Here is a 22,361-nt window from a genome sequence, read left to right as displayed (position 1 = left end):
ACATGAGATCTCATAGGTTTTCACCAGGAATCCATTGCTTTAGTGTTGTAGTATCTGGAATGGCTTGACAGCCTTGAATGCGAATATTGCCAGATAATGGCAAAGAGAGGAGAGACAAAACCAACACCCATTTCCGGTATATATATATATATATGTGAGACTGGAATCTGAGTGTGCTTGATTCAGGTTGTGGCTCTGTCCAACAGCACCTCTAGTGTGTAGACTGCGCTGAAGGTCACTTTGGACAGGTGGCAGATCCCTTAACATACTTTATGCACAACATTTTATTTGAAAACACTGCAATTCTGGACAATTCGGAAGGTTACTGTGTCAGACTGCACAGGGAGGCCGTTGAAATTCACAAACACCAGGACAAGTTCAACAAGAAAGAAGAGACTCTGAGAATTAACAAAGCTTGGCTACCAATACTTGAAAAATGGACTGATAACCCCACCCGCAGTACAATGCACTCCACCACACCTTTGCATAGCAAGTTCTACCCAAACACTTACTGATTGGTTCCCCACCCTGGGACATGGACAATATATGCCCCACTAAACATTCCCTTCTCACTAGACACAGTGTGTAACAGACTTCTCTCTGTGATACACCTCTGAAGATGCCAGCCACAGATGCAGGCGAAATGTTAGGAACAAGATCTACCAGACCATGGCCACACAGCCCGGAAAACCCACCACAACCAGTTGAATCTGGCCGTGAAAGCCTTCAACAATACATACTTTATGCAGTTTGATTCTACAAAAGGGCTGTAAAAGGTGGCAGATTTCTTAACATACTTTAAACACTTTGATTCTGTGTAAGAGGGCTGTCAACCAATAAATAAAAGCATTTAAACATAAACATTCAAAATCTTACAGTTGCCTCTATTAAAGGTAAAGGTAGTCCCATGTGCAAGCACCAAGTCATTACTGACCCATGGAGTTATGTCACATCATAATGTTTACTAGGCAGACTGTGTTTACAGGATGGCTTGCCATGGTGTTCCCCGGTCACCTACACTTTATCCCCAGAAGTATTTTACTGACTTTGGAAGGATGGAAGCCTGAACCAAACTTGAGCCAGCTTCCTGAAACTGACTTTCATCAGGCTGTATAACAGCTGCGTTAGTGTCTATGTAAACCATCCCTTCTGATAGCAAACTTAATAGATGAACTCTATCCAGCAAAGTAGGGAGATAAGTCCACCTGCATGCTTTGACTCCCCAGATATGCAGAAAAAAAATATTCGGTAAATTAAGAGAAACCCCCTCAAAGGAAACTGCCTGATGAGGATTGAACGTATACAAAGAGTACCCTATAAAAGTAGAGTAAATATTCCCATCAGAAGGAGATCCACTTCACTCTTGAGGAATGGAAGGATTGCACAGACAGAAGACTTGCAGTCATTGTCTAATCTGCTGGTCTTCTGGTTTTCAGCAAATATCACACTAGCAATAGTGCTTGGACAGATTTATGGAGGAGAAGTCAATTTATGGCTACCAATCTTGATCCTCTTTGATCTGAGATTGCAAATGCCTTAACAGTCCAGGTGCTCGGGAGCAACAGCCGCAGAAGGCCATTGCTTTCACATCCTGCATGTGAGCTCCCAATGGCACCTGGTGGGCCACTGCGAGTAGCAGAGAGCTGGACTAGATGGACTCTGGTCTGATCCAGCTGGCTTGTTCTTATGTTCTTATGTTCTTAGCAAACGAAAGCAGTGTTTGAACTGGTCTTGCTCATTGGAGAGCAGCAGTCTCAGCCTCAGTCTCAGCCTCAGTCTCAGTCTCGCACATATATGAAGATGGTCTTTAAAGGGCTTGGTCCTGTCGACCCACAGCATGTGATAACGCCTCGACTTGGCATGCTCTAAAGCCCTCGAGGGCAAAGATCAATTGCCAGATATGGAGAAAAATATGGCTGGCCGGTCGTAAGCCCCTCCACAGCAGCAGATGAAGAAGTTAAGTCAGCAGAATCCTCCAATAAGTAGCAGAGGATTTGGAGCCTTACCTGCTGCTGCTGCTGCAAGTTGGGAAGGAAAAACAAAACCTGGGAAGAAAACAACCTTATTTTGGTTCTTCTCTTGGCATCTCTGCACCTGCTTTCATATGGCTTTAATTCACTTGGAAGCCAAGGAATTGTTTCTCGCAGCCAGCCTGAAATGGTGATTTGATTTCCCTATTTGCTAGGTAACTTTATCTATTTGTTTGTTGCTGGGAATTGCCCCCTCCCTTTTCTAGCAAATCTGTTTGTTTTTATTAAGCGGCGTGGAGGGTTTGTAGGTTGCTTTGGTTGTTTTCATTCAAGGACCCCGCAGGGCTTTTGCAGACTGCTGCTTTTCCCTCTTCTTCAAAGCAGATCTGGGGCCTCTTCTTAACATTGCCAGTCCAGGTCTATTTAACGGAGATCAAGATCTCTGTGTTTTTCTTCTGTTCTCTGCCTTAGAAGGGACTTGAGCAGAGGTGTAGCTCCAAGGGGACCTGGGTGCACGTGATGCCCCGGACACACGCCCCTGTGGGTGTGTGGTGAGGGCATGGTGGGGGCATTCCGGGGCGGGGGCATTCCGGGGTGGGGGTGGAGGACGCACCAGTGCACCGGGCACTTTCCCCCCTTGCTACGCCTCTGCACTTGAGTGTTCTGGTTAGAGGCAGGTAAAGATCTAACCACTTGCATTTACATTTTCCAAAGCTTTTTTTGCTGTTCCATTCCAGCAGGTTCTGGTGATTCTTGAAATCTGTTTTGCACCCAACATGATAGAAATGCATTCTGTCATGCCTCCTGGTCTCCATTTCACGAAAGCTATGAGATTTAGATAGAATCATAGAATTGTAGGAGACCACAAGGGCCACCCAGTCCAACCCCCTGCCATGCAGGAACGCACAATCAAAGCAACCAAACAAAGAGATGTTGCTCTTTATTTCCCATCATGCCTGAAATCTCTTTTTCTCTCCCCATTCCATTTTCGCCTTGAAGATGTCATCTGACAAAGACTTTTGTGATATTTTGGTTCGTCCCAACAGAACATTTTACACCACCATTATGTTTGAAATGTTTCTGTGGGCCAGCAGGACTGCCTACATTTTTGAGGCAGCTCTGACTAAGAAGTTATTCTGACATTCTTCTCCTCTTTACTATCCTGGTATTGTACCCTGGGAAAGATCAATAGGAAGCTTTGAATTCCCCCTTCCTTAGCGTTCCTTCCTTCATTTTACATTCATGAGGTCAGGGAAAATGCATGTTGAGATAAACGAGGATCTCTGCATTCAGTTCTTCCCTATAGGAATGTGATTGTTCCAGACCTATTTATTTCAGTACATATTTATCCTGCCCTTTCTCTGAGGAGCCTGGGGTGGTGTGTGCTGTTCTTCCCTCCTCAGTTTTATCTTCACACCAACCAACCAACCTGTGTAGCAGGTTAGGCTGAGAGAAAGTGATTGCTGTAAGGTCACCAAGCAACCTTCCGTAGCAAGCTGGGGATTTGAATTGGGTCTCCCAGAGCCTAGAGAATCCGCACAGTTTAGCGATGGACTGCAGTCTGGAAGGCAGAAGTGCATACACAGTACAGTGGAACCTCGGTTTTCGTTGGTAACCCGTCCGAAAAGAATCAATGAAAACCGAAACCGATGAAAACTGAGGCTAACTTTTCCATAGGAATCTATGTAAATCCAATTAATCTGTTCTAGGCACTCCAAAAACATACCAAAAACACATTTTTTGGTGAATAAACATAGTGTTTAATGCTGAAAACAGTAACAAACAATAACACTAGGACCAGCTTCAGAGCCAGTGGACCAATGTCGCATCAGAAAGCTGTCCAAAGAGGTCTGTTTCTGACGCCTCTTTAAGATTTGTCTGAAATGGGGCAAGACATTGTCATGAAACAAGTTGCTGACATGGCCTGCAACAGCTTTGCCCGGGTGATTTTTCTCCACAAACCCCTGCACCTTACTGCAAATCGATGAAAACCGAAACCGATGAAAACCGAAGGCAATGAAAACCGAGGTTCCACTGTATTGGCACAGTAATGTGCATAGTCTGTGTTATTGGGAGGAGAGCAGGCATGAACATGTGCAAGAACCATTGGGGTTTGTTAAGCAGGATTTTGCCAGGCTCTTGCTTTCTTTCCTCAGTGTGTTTGACTCTGTGAAATTCTCTCTAACGGTCAGACCTGAGGACAGACCCACACTGTACCCCCCTCCGTTCTCTTCTGTGTGGACCCACATGAGAGAGTGGCAAATTGAAGAGATGCTAGTAGCAATTCTCTGCACCACATAGACCTCCACCATCTTGGACATGCTATTTTTTAAAGGGAGGGCTAAAGGAGGAGGGAAGGCTGGCAGTTGGCGAGTAGCTATTCCTCCAGGGGTGCACCAAACCATAAACCATCCCTGCGGTAGCCATGAGTGGGAAAGCGGGCGACTCAGAGGCAAGACCTCAGAGTTGGGAAAGAAGCTGGGGGGCCCTGACCCTCCCCAGTGGAAATACATATGAAGGTGAGATGGTGGCATCAGTTACCCAAGAGAGAGAGAGAGAGAGAGAGAGAGAGAAGCCCCTCAAGGAGGAATTGAGAGCCCTTGGTAGAGGGCTGGGTGGAATGGGACCTGTAGGTCAAAGCAGACCTGTTCTTCCCCAGAAATTGACTAGTTTCCTCAGCAGCAGTGCAGAAATTGACTAGTTTCCTCATGACCACTCAATAAACAACAGTTACAGTGTTGTTCTTCTTTCATCAAGTTAGCTTGCAGTAACCTAGTTTTTATGTGTGTATATAAACATGGGGTCTACACGCATAGGTCTACACATTTTGCTATAATAAAGAAATACCTCCTAATGTGGCACAAGGGTGTGCTTCTTCTTTTGCAACTGGAGTACATGTGTCTAATTTTTTTATGAAATATTAAATTTGTTCTCCACTTTTGTGACTATAACAGTACTTTATTGGGTCCTAGTTTTGTAGCACAGGACTGTGGCAATTGGGTGTTGGCAGTTATTCCTTTCCCCCGTGCATTTAGAAAGATTTCTGTTACAGACAGCTTCCATTTTACATGCAAATGTAAAAAAGTTTAAATGCAAGAATGTTGAAAATGATATCCAACTCGGTGGCAGCTGGGGATTTTGATCAGCTGCATCAGAACTGTATTCATACTTTAAAAAAAAAATCTGATAAACATTATTAAGCAGTCAGTTCATAACCAATTGGCATTTACTGAAAAATAGCAGGCTTATAAAAGTATCTTGTGAAATTGGTGATTAAGACACACTGAGCTGCGCAAGATTGCTTTCGCAAAAGGTCCGTGGATTTTATATGAAATCTTTGTTTTATGCAAATATGTTTTATGCAAATACAGGCTGCTAGAGTTATGCCACTGTGGCTTTTTTTTGTTTTTGTATTCAAATAGTGGTGGATCAGCCCTTGATGGTCTTGATAGGGTCAGCATCAGAGGTGTAGCAAGGGGGGGAAAGCGCCCAGTGCACTGGTGCATCCTCCGCCCCGCCCCGGAATGCCCCTACCCCGCCCCGGAACGCCCCCACCATGCCCCCACAGGGGCGCGCGCCTGGTGCGTTGCGCACCCCCTGGCCTGCTTGGAGCTATGCCTCTGGTCAGCATTGATATGCTCTTTTTACAAAGAGGAGCTTTGTAGTTGCTGGCCCAAGAGCCCAGGAAGGATCTTTTTCTTATTTCTCCTATTGTATTATTTTAGCTGAGAGGACTCCATAGTCCACCGAAATGTTCATTGATTGACCTTGAACTAGAGCAAATTTTATTTTTTGACTTATTTGCTTCATTTATACCTCGCCTTTCTCTCCAACAGAGATCCAAAGTAGCATGTTCACCTCTCCTCCATTTTCTTCTCAGAACAACTCAGGCCCCTTCTGCACATGCAAAATAACGCACTTTCAGTTCATTTGGGCCCCTTCCGCACACGCAAAATAATGCGTTTTCAAACCACTTTCACAACTGTTTGCAAGTGGATTTTGCCATTCCGCACAGCTTCAAAGAGCACTGAAAGCAGTTTGAAAGTGCATTATTCTGCATGTGCGGATGAGCCTTTCAATGCATGTTGCAGCTATGCAGAATAGCAAAATTCACTTGCAAACAATTGTGAAAGTGGATTTAAAGCGCATTATTCTGCATGGGCGGAAGGGGCCTCAGAAAGGTGTCTTAGGCTGCATGTGAGTGGCCTGTGGTTACCTACCAAGCTTCCACGGCAGAGAGGGGATTGACAGGGTCTCCCACTTCCTTGTACAATGCTCTAACCAATCCACCATACTGGCTGTTAAATGGGGAGCAGCATCTTAAAGCAATAATTACTTGTTTTTATTTTAGGTTTCCTTTCAAAGGACCTGACCATATAATTAGGCCATCAAAAGAGCAATTGAAAATAGAATGGTTGTCACAGTTTATTCTATCTATCCAGTGTTATCTCAACCTTCATACGAGAGACTTGGATAGCGTCTATGGTTTTCTTCCTTCAAAACAATCCCTTGAGTGTGGCAGGATTTACTGGAAAGCTTCATGGGCAAATGCGGATTGGAGCCTGCATGTCTACAGTCCTACTCAAGTATTCTGACTGTTCTATCATAAAAGCTCTCAGACAGTAGCATACTTCAAAAACAGATCCAAAACTATCTCTCTTCCTTCAGTATCGTAACTCCAACTGGATGTTTGGGTATCCGTGGGTCTGGACCATGGACCATTTTAGAGAAGAATATGACCATTTAAAAATATTGCAGGGGGCCTGATCCTGGGGGGGGGGCAGAACTCGGCAATCTTGTTTCCCCCGCCTGTCTTTCAAGTGCCAAAATGGCTATCAGCAATTGAAAAGGTATGGAGATGGGCACAGTATCACCTTGTCCCTCTGTGCCGTGGCCCAGTCAGGATTAAGCCCCCACAGCATTTTTAAATGGGGTCAGTCGATGCCATAAATCTAGTTTGGCCCTCAGACACCCACCTTGGTGTTGCAATAAAGTGTAAATGTGTTTCAACGGTTTTGAGCAAAAGAACTGATCAGTGGAGAGTCCTGTTTAGCACAGGCTCATGGGGACATGTAGGGTCACGTGGCGGGGGAGAAGGCGAGAATTGCTGGTCATGTGGGGGGGCGGAGCATCTCCCCTCACACCCTTCTCCTTGGCCCTGCACCGCCAGGCTGCTCTTTCAGCTGGCGGAGGGTCAGAGGGGCGGCCCGCGGCCCCCACCAGCAAAGGTAAGTGGGGCACGGGGGTGGTGGCCATAGCAGGTGTTGCCCTGGGCACCATTTCCCCCCCACACCTCTGCTATTCAGACATGATCAATGTATCTGTGCATAGTATTTTCTCTCCCTAAACTCAACTGGAGGAGAAGGACTTCTATGGAGGAGAAGTCGATTTATGGCTACCAATCTTGATCCTCTTTGATCTGAGATTGCAAATGCCTTAACAGACCAGGTGCTCGGGAGCAACAGCCGCAGAAGGCCCTTGCTTTCACATCCTGCATGTGAGCTCCCAAAGGCACCTGGTGGGCCACTGCAAGTAGCAGAGAGCTGGACTAGATGGACTCTGGTCTGATCCAGCTGGCTTGTTCTTATGTTCTTATGTTCTTAACTGTGCATTGAGCACAAATGGTCCCTTGAGCAAAAGTATATTTACAGCAGCGGTTCTTAACCTGTGGGTCGCGACCCCTTTGGGGGTCAAACAACCCTTTCACAGGGGTTGCCTAAGACTCTCTGCATCAGTGTTCTCCATCTGTAAAATGGATAAATGTTAGGGTTAGGGGTCACCACAACACGAGGAACTGTATTAAAGGGTCGCAGCATTAGGAAGGTTGAGAACCACTGATTTAGAGGAATGGGAGAAACGCAGTACCTTTGGAAATCAATTATGGAATCACTAAGAACCGTCTTGTCAAAGGCTTGATCTGCGCGTGTTCAAAGTTCAGTGGTAAAATTCTGTGGTGATAGATTTGCTATACCATTTGAGACTTCATGGGTGGGAGGGGTCATATACAGTGCTCTCTTATATACAATTGAATATAGTTCATACGCGCAGGTATGTGAAATCAGATCATTTAGTGATAAACATACACATGTAAATGGCCTTATCTCTTTCTTCAAGAACAGTGGACTAATTGCTCTTTGGAAAGAGGGCTGGCACTTCGTTTAATCTTTTACTGTATTTACTTTCTTATCTCAATTATCGTATTAAGAAAACAGTAATTTAAAATCTGATAATGCTGAAAGATAAAGCTTATCGTGTGGATTTTTATGTATTTTTTGGCTGCAGTCCTATCTGCCAGCTCCCAACACTAATTTCAACTAATTTTCTTATTTTCCAAAGCTGCATGTTGCGTTTTAGTCTCCCTTTATTGTAAATCCTGTCAATTCTTTTGTGTTTCATAATAGCATAAAATTGGCTTCTAAGAACGTGTGATAAAATAAGATGACTTTGAAGCTGAGAAAACAGTTCTTGGAATTCAGTCGCTTGGATTAGGGGGGGTATAGTTTGTGCATTTTCAAGGAAAAAATGGGGAGCATCCAGCAATTTATAAATCAACCATAAAAAATAATGTGTGCATAAAGTGCAGTTTCTGGCAGTTTGTTTTTTTAATGTGTCTTTCATAAATCTATGTAGAATTAATAACATCCTGATTTATGTAAATTCAGAAAATGTGAGGGGAAAAAGGCAAAACAGAACAATTTGAATCAAATTACAGAAAAGCATCTAGATTTATTTAAATCAAGAATATTCTGATATTTACCAAAGACAGGAAAGATGACAAAGAGAGCCATTCTCTATTGTTACAAGTGTTATAGGAGCACCGTTTAGAGGCTAGCAAAAGGCCATGTATCCAGAGGCATAGCTGCAATGGGGACCCCCGGTGTCCCCATTGCAGCTACGCCTCTGGATACATGGCCTTTTGCTAGCCTCTAAACGATGCTCCTATAACACCACCATTGCAGTCACGTGGGGCGGGGGCGGGGGGCGCGCATGAGCAGTTCATGTCCCGGGCACAGTTCCCCCTCCCTTTGTCACTGCACGTATCCCAAGGCAAAATTTAGCTGCTTATAGAAATTGATCCACTGATGTACTCCCAATAATATATTTGATTAAATTGACTATCAACATTGGTAATTATTTTGAGTAAAGGCTTCTTCCAAAAGGCACAGCCATAACTCACCCAGTGCCACAATTTGTAGTACACAAGGCAGGGGAAGACAGCATGACTGTCTGCTGCCATATGCTGCCCTCAGGCTGGTCATGGTGGGGGCAAACTAGGATCCCTTCATCCTTCCACGTCAGCTTAGGGGTGAGCACATGGGGGCGAGACTGGGAGCCGTGGGGTATTTAAGGTGGGTCAGTATACTGCTCCAGCCTCACCTTCCTCGAGGCAACAGCTGTTCTTCCAAAAGTCTCTTATCATGAAGCGTAGCGATCAGACATGTTCAAAATCAACTTCATAATACATTGACTTCTAAAAACAATGCTATGCCCTGTTCATGATAAAGACGACAGGAAATTTATGCATTCATCCGCCATTTCCTGGACCATCTTTGTTTAGAAAGCTGCCCTTGGGTCCTAGTGCCTACTTAGTTCTGAAGGCACTAGGACTCAAGGGGAGCATTCTAGAACAAAGACTTCCAGGAAATGGCAGATGAATTCACAAGTCTCCTGCTATCTTGATCCTGAACAGGGTAGACTACCAAATGCTTAGCTAGTAATGTAGGACTTGCCTTTTCCTTGGAAAGTCATTTTCCTATATTTTACGAGTCATTTGTTTGAGTATCTTCACCATGCCATTTCAGATATTCAGACTTCAGAAGTGGTCCTTGATGCTGAACCTATACTGGTTTTCATCTGGGGTGACTGCAGAAGTTGTTGAGATTATGCTTACTTAAAGGTCCGATGTGTTGTTATGGTAAGAAGTTATGGCCTCTCCAGATGAGATCCAGTGGTGGCGAACCTTTGGCACTCCAGGTGTTATGGACTACAATTCCCATCAGCCCCTGCCAGCATGGCCAATTGGCATACCCCATGGCCAATTGGCCATGCTGGCAGGGGCTGATGGGAATTGTAGTCCATAACATCTGGAGTGTCAAAGGTTCGCCACCACGGAGATATGCACAAATTGAAAGCAGATTGTTCTACAATGTTTGCACAACAGGGTTTTTTTAAGGGCCTTGGGTGCCTGAGGGGCTTGGTATTGGTTGGAAGACCAGCACTACAATATGTTGATGGAAATTAAAAACATATGTATTTATGACTCATGAATTTCTATGTATGCATTGACATCGTGGGTACAGGAAGACCCATGTTACGATTTTGTGCCGTGCCCAAAGGAATGAAGTTTGTGTTGTGGTCTCTAAAACATTACGGAGCCTTATCTGATTTGCTTTTCTTGTCACCAAGATAACGACACTTGTAAAACTACACATACCTCTTTTTACATTTTTTTTTGGTCTGATCGTCTAATTTGTGTAGGTCCAAAAAGTTCCAGTCCTTTATTGAGAGCTGCCTAGTGAAGAATCATGGTCAAAGACCAACCACTGAACAGCTGATGAAGCATCCCTTCATTCGAGACCAGCCTAATGAAAGACAGGTTCGCATCCAGCTCAAGGACCATATTGACAGGACTAAGAAGAAACGTGGAGAGAAAGGTAATGTATTACTCTGAGTGCAAAAGGCCTTGGTCCATGCAGATGAAACTTAACAGTGGTTGTTCAGTCCTGTTGAAAAAACTTTGTGGTGCTCCCTGTCACTGGGAAATCCATCTCAGCACCCCTGGGGAAGGTAGCTCAAGTTCCTCGCTGGTCTTGTAGGCGTCAGAAGTGAGGGAGGATGACTTACTGGTTGCTTCTCCCTCATGGCTTGGCAAGTTCCCCAGTTCTTCATGGGCTGCCTCGGCCACCTCCCTTCCTGACTTTTATGAAGATCAGGGCCCCAGGCTGTCAATCAAGGCCTCTGGGCCTGGACGGAGCCCACCCTATGGGCTGCCTGAGCCGTCTCTTTCCCAAACTCCGCCTCCCCTAGATTTCCCTTGGGCTCCACTCCACTCAACTCTCCTAGTGCTGAGGCCTGGGCCCGACTCCACCTCCCTTCCTCTGCCATTAGTATTTCTTCAGGTCTCTGGCTGAGGAAAACTGGTGTGTCCTGACACCCAGGATCCCTGAAGAGGGGGAAAGTGGGTCTTGGCAACTCATGGGTCTTCCCATTGAGGCTGGAGGGCTGGAAATGGGGCCAGCCAGCTCTGGGCAACTCGAGGGCGTTCCAGGCATCTTGGGGGCACCGGAAATGAAGTGGTGTGACCCCAGGTGGCTTGGGTTTTCCCAGAGGCCATTGGGATGCAACCAGAGGTGGGATCCAGCAGGTTCTCACAGGTTCCCGAGAGTAGGTTACTAATTATTTGTGTGTGCCGAGAGGGGGTTACTAATTGGTGATTTTGCCATGTGAGTTTTGCCTTAGTTACGCCCCTCCTCTCAGCAGTAGCGCGCAGAACTTGAAGCAGTCTAGCAGGAGGTGCACCGCCGTGCGTGGCAGCCTGCATGCATTCGTTTCCCGCCCAAGGACACAGCCCCGCCCAGGAATGCCCCGCCCCTGGAATGCCCAGCCACACCCCTGGAATGCCCCGCCCAGCCCCATTGGCGCTACGCCACAGTTTGAATCCCACCACCATGGGAACCTGTTACTAAAATTTTTGGATCCCACCACTGGATGCAACCAGGCTGCTCTGGGGGTTGTCAGGGGGTCCCGGACTGCGTACCCCTCGATTGCCTCGGGACATTCTTTTTTAGTGTTTTCTAAAAACACAGGTCAAAAAAACAATGGAGGAAAGAGGACAGGTCTAAGCATTCTTAGGAAACAGGTACTTTGGTGTGCTATTGTTCTCAGTTGTGTTCATCCGGGCCAGTTCTTTGGCCAGTTAAGCAGAGATTCAGGAGTTTCAAGCACAAGCGCATCTGCTTTTCAACAGATGTTACAGATGAAATCAGGAAAAATAGCACATCCTTGCAGTTAACAGGAAGAGCTCAAAGATATGCCAGTGCATGAAGAGGTTGAACGGCTTTCAAAATTAAAATGAAACTGTGACATCGATGGAAGTTTCTTCCATTAAAGGAAGAGGTTGGATCCAGCCCCAAACACCTTGTTTAGCTAAAAAAGAGCTCTTCTGAGACAGAATTAAAATTCTAGTGATAAATCATGTTGAATCGGTTTCGGTCCTTTTACTTATATGCTATTAATATATGGCATGTATAGTCAGCGCTTGTAAAGGTATTGCCCTAGAAAGAATTAGGGGGTTTAGTGTGATTTCTTGTCCCAGTGATTACGATTATGGCTAATTGATCATTCATATCCAAATGATAGATTTGCCCATTTACTGTGTGTGTGTTTTTTTTAAGATCTATGTATATTTCAAAATCCAGTGATGAAAAACATCCTTACCAAAGAACGTGAATGATGTATTCTTTATCTTCTGAATTCGCATATATAGCATTAAATAGAACACAATATATTTTCAATTGAATGTCCTTAGTGAGGTTTTTCATCTTTGTTTAAATTCAGACATTTTGGAATGAGTGGTGAAGTAAGGCTGAGCTAGTCTTGAAACAATATTGATTTTGTTCTCCATACGTGATAAAATGGGGTGGGGGGTGGGGATTTCGGTTCTGAATCCAGAGCCTTGGGGCCTCATCTAGCAGAAAAAATGAATGAGTTTCGTAAAGGGCACTGACATTCAATTATATTCGTAGATGAAACTGAATACGAGTACAGTGGAAGTGAGGAGGAAGAGGAAGAAAACGACTCTGGAGAGCCCAGGTAATAAACAGTCGTTCATTTCAGCCTTTGTGCCTGTCTGTGTTGCTTTCGGTAGCGCTTCTTAAGACAAATAGAATCTGAGGCTATAAGGAGAAAATGTAGCATTAGCTTGAAACAGGGTAGTATAAGGAAGGAGGATATTTTCCCCACCAAAATTGGAATGGAGAGGGGAGTTCTTTATAACATTGAATTATTGCTTCCTTCTCATTCCTCCTTCTGAGTTGTGTTCCATACTCACCCAGATCTAATCAAATCTACTTGCCTGTCTTGCTTCACCAAAAAGCTGTTCTTACAGTAAAGTGTGAAAAAATTAGGCAAAAGTGCCTATTGTGACAGATAAAAAGTTCCCTCTGGGTTTTGCACATAGCTTCCTCAGGGGAATATGCAGTATACTATACATAGTCGTAAGGGATGAGTTTCCACAATAAGAATATGTATGTAACGATTTAAAATGTTATGTGTGTGTGTCTTTAAATGAAAGGTAAGTTGTAGAAGAAAGGGAGGGAATGAAAGGGAGATGGGAGAGTGAGGTAATTGGGTTGACACTTGAGAGAGAGAAGGGGAGGGTGGGTTGGGGGGAGTGTCCATTGGGTGTACACTGAGAGTAAGAAGGGCCTGAAAAACACAGAAAAGTGTGATAAAAGTGTGATAACAGCTTATAAGGCAGATATGTGACTAGAGTCCTTTCTAGGGTTATATAAAGTACAAAACTGCCTAAAGAAAGAAGTTGAAAACACATGGAAGACACTGGGAGATTAGAAATGGAGTCAAACCTAATATGGTCACAGATATTTTAAGAGAGTCGCTTTATGTGAAGTGAAAGTCACCTCAGCGAGAAGTTATACCCTCAAAGTGTTTTACTCATTGTAGAAATAAGATAAATTACTTCTTATAACCATTAAGCTAAAGAAAATATGTAAATAACATTTTAATTTGTTCAAATTAATCTGGAATCCTACACCAGTCACTTATGAGGATTTCTTGCTCAGGACCACATAGACCTTCCAAATGTATTTAAAAATCCAGAGTACAGCTAAACAAAGATGAAAAAGCAACCATTTAAAAAGAGCAGCTATTCATAATCATAGACTTTGTTCTGTTCCTGGGGTTATATGCAACGAGGAGAAAGAAAAATTCTCTGAAAGCAAAAAGCTAAGAGAACCAGGTCTTAGTCTTGCATATTCTGCATAATATTTTTTAAAAATCCTGTTGTTGTTGTTTTCTAATAAACTCACCTGTTAAATCTTTCAGTGAGAATCCAAGACCAGCAGTAGTAATTAGTGAGACAAGCCAGATAATAAATCTCAGTACAAGATGATGCAATCCTCTCTATTGAGGTTCTTCTTTGCGGCGTGGCCATCTGCGTGGTATGACCATGACTACCGTCCAATTCCAGCTGAAAGGGTTACCTTTGCAAATAGGGTTAATTTTTTAAAAAAAACCTTCATATTTTGGACCAGCAGAGAATTTACCTGCTGAATCCTGACACTTGATTAGGTCAGTATCCCCAACAACTCTGGCTTGCTTTTTGAGAATTGTTCACATCCCTTGTAATATTGCAGGGCATCCGATGGTGAAGTTTTTTTATTTGTTATTTTTTTATTATTGAAACTTTAAAAGCTTACAGGCAATGAACCCCCCCCAAAAAAAATACATTTTAACAAAAGAGCTCCCAGTTTCAGCTGTTCTAAGTATTAACACATTTAAGAAATTACTGCTTTGCTCTCTAAAATTAATACTTAATTCTTGTTGCTGATAAGTTTCACACTTTTTTTCTGATCCAACTTCCCCCCCCCTTAATCTTCTGTTCCTCAAATCCACAAATCACCAGCTCATTTTTTCCCTGTTTGACAAAAAAAAAAAATATTTCAAGGGTTTCCAATTATCCCAGATTTGAGATAAATTATTTTCTCTAACCAAAGAAGTAAATTTAGCTGTCTTCGCCAATTCCAACAGAAAGGCACACATAATATAATGATTGCTAAAATCTTTATTAAATGTATCATACCATAAATAGGCATGTCGTTCAAATCTCAAATCATGCAGATCTTCTGGATTTTCTTCTGTTTCTCAATATAATCAATTCTTTCAACCAAACCAAGCAATGAGCCCCCAAATATAATTTCGGATCCAGTAAACCTAGGCCTCCTTTTTCTTTTACCTTTTGCTGTATTTTATATTTAACCCAAGGTTTTTTCCCTTGCCAGACAAAGTCTGATAAATCCCTCTGCCATTGTTTAAACACACTATCATTTGTCAATACCAGTATTGTTTGGAACAGAAATAACATTCTTGGCAATACATTCATTTTAATCAACCAAATTCTCCCCAGCAATGATAACTGGAGTTTATTCTACCCTGACGAATCTTTTTTTGATTTCATTCTGTGTTTGAACATAATTATTTTGAAATTAGACACAATTCGTATTTGACAACATAATACCCAGATATTTAATCTTTTTTCAGCTTTAAAATCTGTTTTGCACATCAACTGTGTCGAATACTCGTATTGTTTGCTAAAGCCTCTGTTTTCTGGTTATTAATCTTAAAACCCGCTAATGCACCCAATTCTTTTAGTTTAGGCATTACAGTTGTGACTCCCTTGTCTGGATTCTCTAAGATCAACACCAAGTCATCATCAGATGCTCTTAATTTATAAGACTTTTAAAAATTTTTATACCCTCAATCCTTTCATCAAGTGTGATGTCTCTATTCAGTACTTCCAATACTAGTATAAAGAAGAGAGGAGAGCCTTGTTTTGTTCACTTGTGAAGCTCTTGAATTATGCATTGTGATACATCTTCCAGCAGTGCACAATATGAGATAGTGTTTGAGATTCTTCACGCAACGCGTGATTGGTGTTTGGAATATTCTGCCACAGGAGGTGGTGATGGCTACTAACCTGGGTAGCTTTAAAAGGGGCTTGGACAGATTTATGGAGGAGAAGTCGATGTATGGCTACCAATCTTGATCCTCCTTGATCTCAGATTGCAAATGCCTTAGCAGACTAGGTGCTCGGGAGCAGCAGCAGCAGCAGAAGGCCATTACTTTCACCTCCTGCATGTGAGCTCCTAAAGTCACCTGGTGGGCCACTGCATGTAGCAGAGTGCTGGACTAGATGGACTCTGGTCTGATCCAGCAGGCTCTTTCTTATGTTCTTATGTTGCTCCAGTGATGTTGCTGAGTGTTGCTGAAGCATGCAGTGGTCTCAATTGGTAAAGGTTTTCCAGTATTTTCCAGCAGTAAGTGGGAGTTTGCATGTCCCAACATTGCTGCAGAAGCCTAGACTGAACCTTTCTCCCTGATAATGCCAGACTTTTACCTGTCAGGTGGGTTTGTTTGTGTGTTTTAGGGAGAAGCATGCAGACATGCCAACCTTTATGTCAACTGGCTACATTCAAGTCCAGAGCCAGGAGCCTGGACGATCAAAATTGGCCTATTTTCTTGGGAGTGATGCAAATAAATCAGAGTTTGGGAGTCCCCATCTGTATTGTTTCTTTAAAATCTCCTGATATAACTCCAATACCAATGATCCACATTGGTTACAAGCGTGCTTAAAATACATTGTTCATGTTAGGGAGTGAGTTTGTGCAGTCCTTATTGCGGAGTTGTTATCGGGATGCCCTCAACATTATAACTGTCCTAGGTTTCAATCTATTCCTTTTTTCAGATTCCCCTTCCGTTACACAGCGCCAGTCCCCAGTTTTGTCTTTCAAAACACACATTTGATTTTTTTGGAAATAAGGTGGCACAAATGTAGTGCCTGGATGATATTTTGGATTATGGTGGCTTAGTAGCTAAGCGCAGTGAGAGTGATGAGAGATGTGTGAGATACCCTTCTTTTATTGCTGGGTTGATTCTTTAGTATGATGTTGACTTCCAAGGCACATCAGAGCTCTATGGAGTTCCAAAGCCTCTCTGTGTTGAATGTGCTTCTGTGCGGATGCGTCCCTAGAATGACATGAATTTGTCTTTTCCCCGTGAAGTTCCATCTTAAATCTGCCCGGAGAGTCAACGTTAAGACGGGATTTTCTGAGACTTCAGCTGGCAAACAAGGAACGTTCAGAGGCCCTCCGTCGGCAACAGCTGGAGCAGCAGCAACGTGAGAATGAGGAACACAAGCGACAGCTGTTGGCGGAACGACAGAAGAGAATTGAGGAGCAGAAAGAACAGAGGCGGAGGCTGGAAGAGGTAACGGGTCCTACATGTTATGGCTTTCAAACAGTGGTCTAAAATTTGGAGCTTTAACAACTGCAGTGAAGATCCTCAGATATCAATACGTAGCTGTTGATGGATGTGTCCTGTAGCCAAATTTGTGTTAACTAAATGAACATAAGAAGCTGCTTAGACTCAGAAGACTATTGGTGCTTCAAGCTCTACTCTGACCTGCACCAACTCATAAGCATAGAAAGGTCTCTCCCATAAGCCTGCTACTCAAGAAGCAGACTTCATGCCAGCGTGATGTAGTGGTTAAGAGAGCCAGGGTGGTGTAATGGTGAACAGCAGGTGCACTCTAATCTGGAGAACAGGGTTTGATTCCCTGCTCTGCCACTTGAGCTGAGGAGGCTTATCTGGTGAACTAGATTAGCTTGTGCACTCCAACAAATGCCACCTGGGAGACCTTGGGCTAGTCACAGTTCTTTGGAGCTCTATCAGCCCCACCTGTCTCACAGGGTGTGTGTTGTGAGGGGGGAAGGGAAAGGAGTTTGTAAGGCCCTTTGAGTCTCCTGACAGGAGAGAAAGCGGGGATATAAAATCCAACTCTTCTTCTCTTCTTCTTAGCTGGAATTATCAGAGGTTGGGACCATTTGAAGAAGAAGAAGAAGAGTTTGCATGCAAGTCATGCAGGCAGGAAGCTTCTAGGCACCCCTTCATCCTGTCTTGAGCCAGTTCAACCAAGAATCCCCTCCCTACAGAACATTTTGTGTTTACATTTCAGTAGGAGTGTGGTGTAGTGGACCCATGTGGTATAGTGGTTACTGTACAAGTATCTAGGAAATCCAGGTTCAAATATGCACCCTGTTGTAAAGCTGACTGGGTAAGCATGAGTCTCTCACTTGGTCACTTTAAGCTTTTGTATTTCCCGGAAGTGTTTTGAGGATAAAATTAAAGAGGTAAGAACAGTATAAGCCACCATGAACTCCTTGGAAAATGGGTGGAATAAAATGCACTGAATACATAAATAAATACTGTTCTTCTCCTAGTTTTTCTGAAGAGCCACTAAAGTTGGAGGAAAGTTCTTTAGGTTGAAGGAAGCCTTCAAACATTACTGATCAGAGCAGTAGGATATATGCTAATGTCTTTCCATAGGCTGTTTCATCTCATTTCACTTTGCAGTCTTTACTGAGAAGAAGACGAATAAAATAAAAGAACAAAAGGATTTTTTAATAATATGCCACATCTCCTGCCGTATATAACCTTCCTGGTGACTAACAGATCAGTCAACAGACCAAAGGGAAATTGCAGAATAAAAATTCAGCTTGCCAGAATGAAAAATGCAAGCCGTTTTCTTAATCATGCTGAGTAGAGAAAACTAGACGTTAATGAACTTAAGCAGCGCCATATAGTTAAAAAAAAATCAATTGCCTTTCAAACTGAAGGCATACCTGAACAGAAAGATCTAACCCAGCATCTGAAGGAGAACGGCCTAAGGAGGTGTGTATGGACGGATGAGGCTTCCTTATTTGGGGATCGATCAGTGATCCACTGGTCTAATGTTCCAGTTGGTGTCATTTGTCCAAAGCATCAGGTTGTGGGCTTTCTCCACTGTTTGGCCAAAGACCCCTTTAACAGGAAGAACTGGGGGGGTTGAACTTGTAACATTCTGCATGTCAATCATGTGCTATATCCAGTGGTGGGATCCAAAAATTGTAGTAACAGGTTCCCATGGTGGTGGGATTCAAACTGTGGCGTAGTGCCAATGGGGCTGAGCAGGGCACAACGTGGGCGTAGCCAGGCATTCAGGGGGCGGGGCATTCCTGGGCGGGGATGTGGCCAGGACGCAGCCGCTGCGCTGGTCCTTGGGTGGGAAACAAATGCACGCAGGCACAGGCTGCCACGCACGCCGGTGCACCTCCTGCTAGACTGCTTCAAGTTCTGCAGACTACTGCTGAGAGAAGGGGCATAACTAAGACAAAAATCACGTGGTAAAATCACCAATTAGTAACCCCCTCTCGGCACACACAAATAATTAGTAACCTACTCTCGGGAACCTGTGAGAACCTGCTGGATCCCACCTCTGGCTATATCCCTGAGCTATATAACTGAATGTTGGACTGGTGGTGCTCACTCTGCAGGTTGCAAAGAACTGCATTGACAATTGCCGTCAACCAAAACAGCCACATGTACTTCCGTCTCTAGCATGAGACCAGCACCTCATGGAGACCTGCTGCTTTTCTGCAGCAGCTCTTTCACTATGGGAACCAATAGCCAGTCATAGTCCTTACCAGGCAAGGGCCTTGCCCACTTTCCTGAAGCATAGGACGGGTTCCCCATTGAGGAATACTGCTCAGAAGAGTCACAGGTAGCATGTCAAAGAGCACTGCATAAGTAGCACTCTGTTAGAATACATGACTAAATAACTAACTCTGTAATGAAATTCTAAAATATAAAAAATACAGAATCCATCACTAAGTTCTGAAACAGTTTCATGGTCAGCACAGCCTTTGTTGTCCTACAAAACACTTGGATCTTACGTTTTGTTCTAAAGGCAAAGTGGGACACCTGTAAGCAAGTCAGTTCTTTCGGAGGTTGCTATAAATTCAGTGCCACAGCACCTTGTTTGCAGGTGTTCTTCCATTCTGTAAACATGGTATGCTGGTCATATATATTCTGATGTCACAACAGACGTCTGTTTGTATGTCTGAATATAAACACAGCTTGTTGTTGGCATACTCTTTCCTGTTTTCCTTGTCTCTCTCTTCTTTGCATGTAGAGTACAACTGGTTTTTTTTCTGGTTAGGACTCTCATTTGCTATGGTATGCAAATGCCTAGGCAAATGGAAACTGCAGTTCTAACCCGAGTTAAACTGGAGTTTAGAGTCCCACTTGATAGGAAGGAAACAAATGCCACTTTGCCCAGGTTCTTAATATGACAGACTCTTATTTTATTATTTTTCTTCACTGTGTTTTCTCCAGAGATGTAAAAATTGTCCCCACATAGTTTTTCTGTCCCACACTTAGGAGGATGAGGAGTCCACCCAAAAACCTTTACATAAATAAATCAGAATGTGGGACATGAGAAGTTTATTGAATTGTAAACAAAAAACTGTATTTTTCTCTTTGGGGGGGGAAAGGTAAAGTCAGGTTGTCAGGAGTGTTTCAGGAATAAACTTGGCAGGTAAAAAAACAATAGGAGTGGGGAAGCGTAGGATTTTTATAAACAATAGATAATTTGTATTCATTGTTTAACTGATGGATTTTACAGGCAAGTGTTTGATACTTTTGAAATATTGAGAGAGGAAACGCTTGGCAGTCACTACTTAGTTGAATTGACATACATTTATTTGAAACAATATTTTTAGTATTGGTAGAGACAGGAACAAAATACACAGTTTCCCAGTTTTCTTCCTTAAAACTAGTTAGATCACCCCCTCTACTTTGGAAGAACACTCAGTTCACTACCCTTACTCAAGATACTTCTTGATCCTACACAACATTGTTCTTCTTACTCTGGCGACCCTCTCTAACTGTCAACTTTTGTCACTTTCCAGCTGTAATTATCCAACTGCCTTTCTTAAATGCCAAGCCACAGAATTCTGTTCAAACCCCGTCAGTCAAGTATTCCATGATCAGGACAACACATCAGTATTCAGCTGTCTGTCACACCTGCATTCAGACATCATGATAAATTGCAGGTTGACTAAAGACTTCTAAAGCCAGGAGGCTTTCAATAGGGCTCTAGGTATGAGGAGAGAAAACGACAATATGGTGAATTGGGAGTATGTCAACAAGTGGCGCTCATACCCATTTTGGACAAAAAGGGCACTTGTGGTGATATCTGAAGGCAAGCACTCAGTAAGGCTCTCCTAGATTGTCTTAAAAGGCTGAGTGGGGAGTTTTGGGACTGTTGTGAGCAAGCTAATGTATTTGCAGTCCTCTGAACATGCTATGTAAATGTTACTGCTATTATCATTAGCCGTAGGTCGGCTCGTCCCATTTGCTATCCAGCTGCGATGCCGGATTCTCTGTGAAGTTCAGAAGCCAATTTTATCCTGTGCAAAGAATTATGATAATTTCGCTGGCTTGAAATTCAGACCCAAAGAGCCCTTTGTGCTCTTGCTGAAAAATTGCTCTGACAAACTGACCCGTTTGCGGTTACCTTTGTGTGACGCTCACACAGACACTCAGATGGAAGTCATCCCGTTTCTTTTGAAAAAGACAATTAGCTCTCTGTGCCAAGAGTTCACAGGACAAAGACTGCAAACAAATGGACTGCCCTCTTACATGGAACCAGTCATTTTGCCCATTATATTCGGTCAAAGTTGCCTTTTTTGCTGTCTTGGTTTCTAAGCAATGGTCAGCTGAGCCTTAGGCGAGTCATTTAGACATGAAAGGATGTCGAGCAGCTGCTTCTGTGCTAAGTGAGCAAAATGTGGGGTATTCTTTTTCCTTGGCTGCTCTTTGTCATCAACTCCTAGGCTGAAAACAGAAGGCAAAATATGGATCGGCCTGAAATGTCTGGCGGATCTATGGAGGCTCTTCAGATCATATTTTATATTGACTAGTTGAATGATATGGCTTACAGTCCAAACCACAGTGCTCACCTTGTGATTCCTCTGTCTTTCTCCTAGTCTTGAAAAGCTACTTTTGTACAGAGGATGATATGCTGTTTTTTACACTCAAGGCACATGAATGGATATTATTTTTAATTATACATCGGGATTTCCCAACAAGGTTCTCGAAGCAGCCTAAAAACATAAGAAAAGCCATGCTGGAATCTCTGGGGTGCTGTGTGGTTTCCGGGTTGTCTGGCCGTGTTCTAGCAGCATTCTCTCCTGACGTTTTGCCTGCATCTGTGGCTGGCATCTTCAGAGGATCTGATAGTAGGAAAGGAAAGCAAGTGGAGTATATATACCTGTGAGTAAAGGTCAATAGGTGAGGGCATCTGAATAGGAATGGCCTGGCAAGTGAGTAATAATGGAGACAGCAAGGCCAATAGGTGAGGCATCTGAATAGAAGTAGTCTGGCCTTTGTTCCCTTTGATTGTCTATTGTTCCCTTTGATTCCCTTTGATTCACCAGGGGCTGTATGATTCCCTTTGATTCACCAGGGGCTGGTGAAACAATATACTGACTTGACTACCTACCATTGCAGTGGTATGATCAAGGAGGGAGGGGGCGTCTCTCTTGGGCCATTGGAGGCATTGTTGTTAACCATTGGGAGTTACTATTGAGGCAGAAGGTGTCTGGGGTATATCTTTCAACCTGCTTCACGGGCCTATGAGCAACAAGACATCTGCATGGTGCTAAGCAAGATGCCCCTTGCATACACCTCCCAACAAATACTGGCTTTTCCCTCCCACCCCAGTTGCCCCATAGTGACTGGCAGTTGTCACCAGCAAGCCACCTAGAACAGCGG

The 22,361-nt window shown here is 43.5% G+C and overlaps 1 protein-coding gene across 4 annotated transcripts in view; it reads left to right on the top strand.

Moving 5' to 3' along the window:
* The window catches only part of TNIK (TRAF2 and NCK interacting kinase), a 347,661-nt gene that overhangs the window by 224,893 nt on the left and 100,407 nt on the right, over window positions 1-22,361 (top strand). For all 4 annotated transcript variants that reach the window (XM_048504900.1, XM_048504901.1, XM_048504899.1 and 1 more), the window contains exons 10-12: window positions 10,449-10,624; window positions 12,716-12,782; window positions 16,769-16,973. In XM_048504900.1, the coding sequence (XP_048360857.1) occupies window positions 10,449-10,624; window positions 12,716-12,782; window positions 16,769-16,973 (448 nt within the window). The remainder of the gene's footprint in view (window positions 1-10,448; window positions 10,625-12,715; window positions 12,783-16,768; window positions 16,974-22,361) is intronic.

The sequence above is a fragment of the Sphaerodactylus townsendi genome, linkage group LG08, assembly GCF_021028975.2.
Source record: "Sphaerodactylus townsendi isolate TG3544 linkage group LG08, MPM_Stown_v2.3, whole genome shotgun sequence".
Taxonomy (NCBI): Eukaryota; Metazoa; Chordata; class Lepidosauria; order Squamata; family Sphaerodactylidae; genus Sphaerodactylus; species Sphaerodactylus townsendi.
This window is presented reverse-complemented; position numbering and strand designations above follow the sequence as displayed.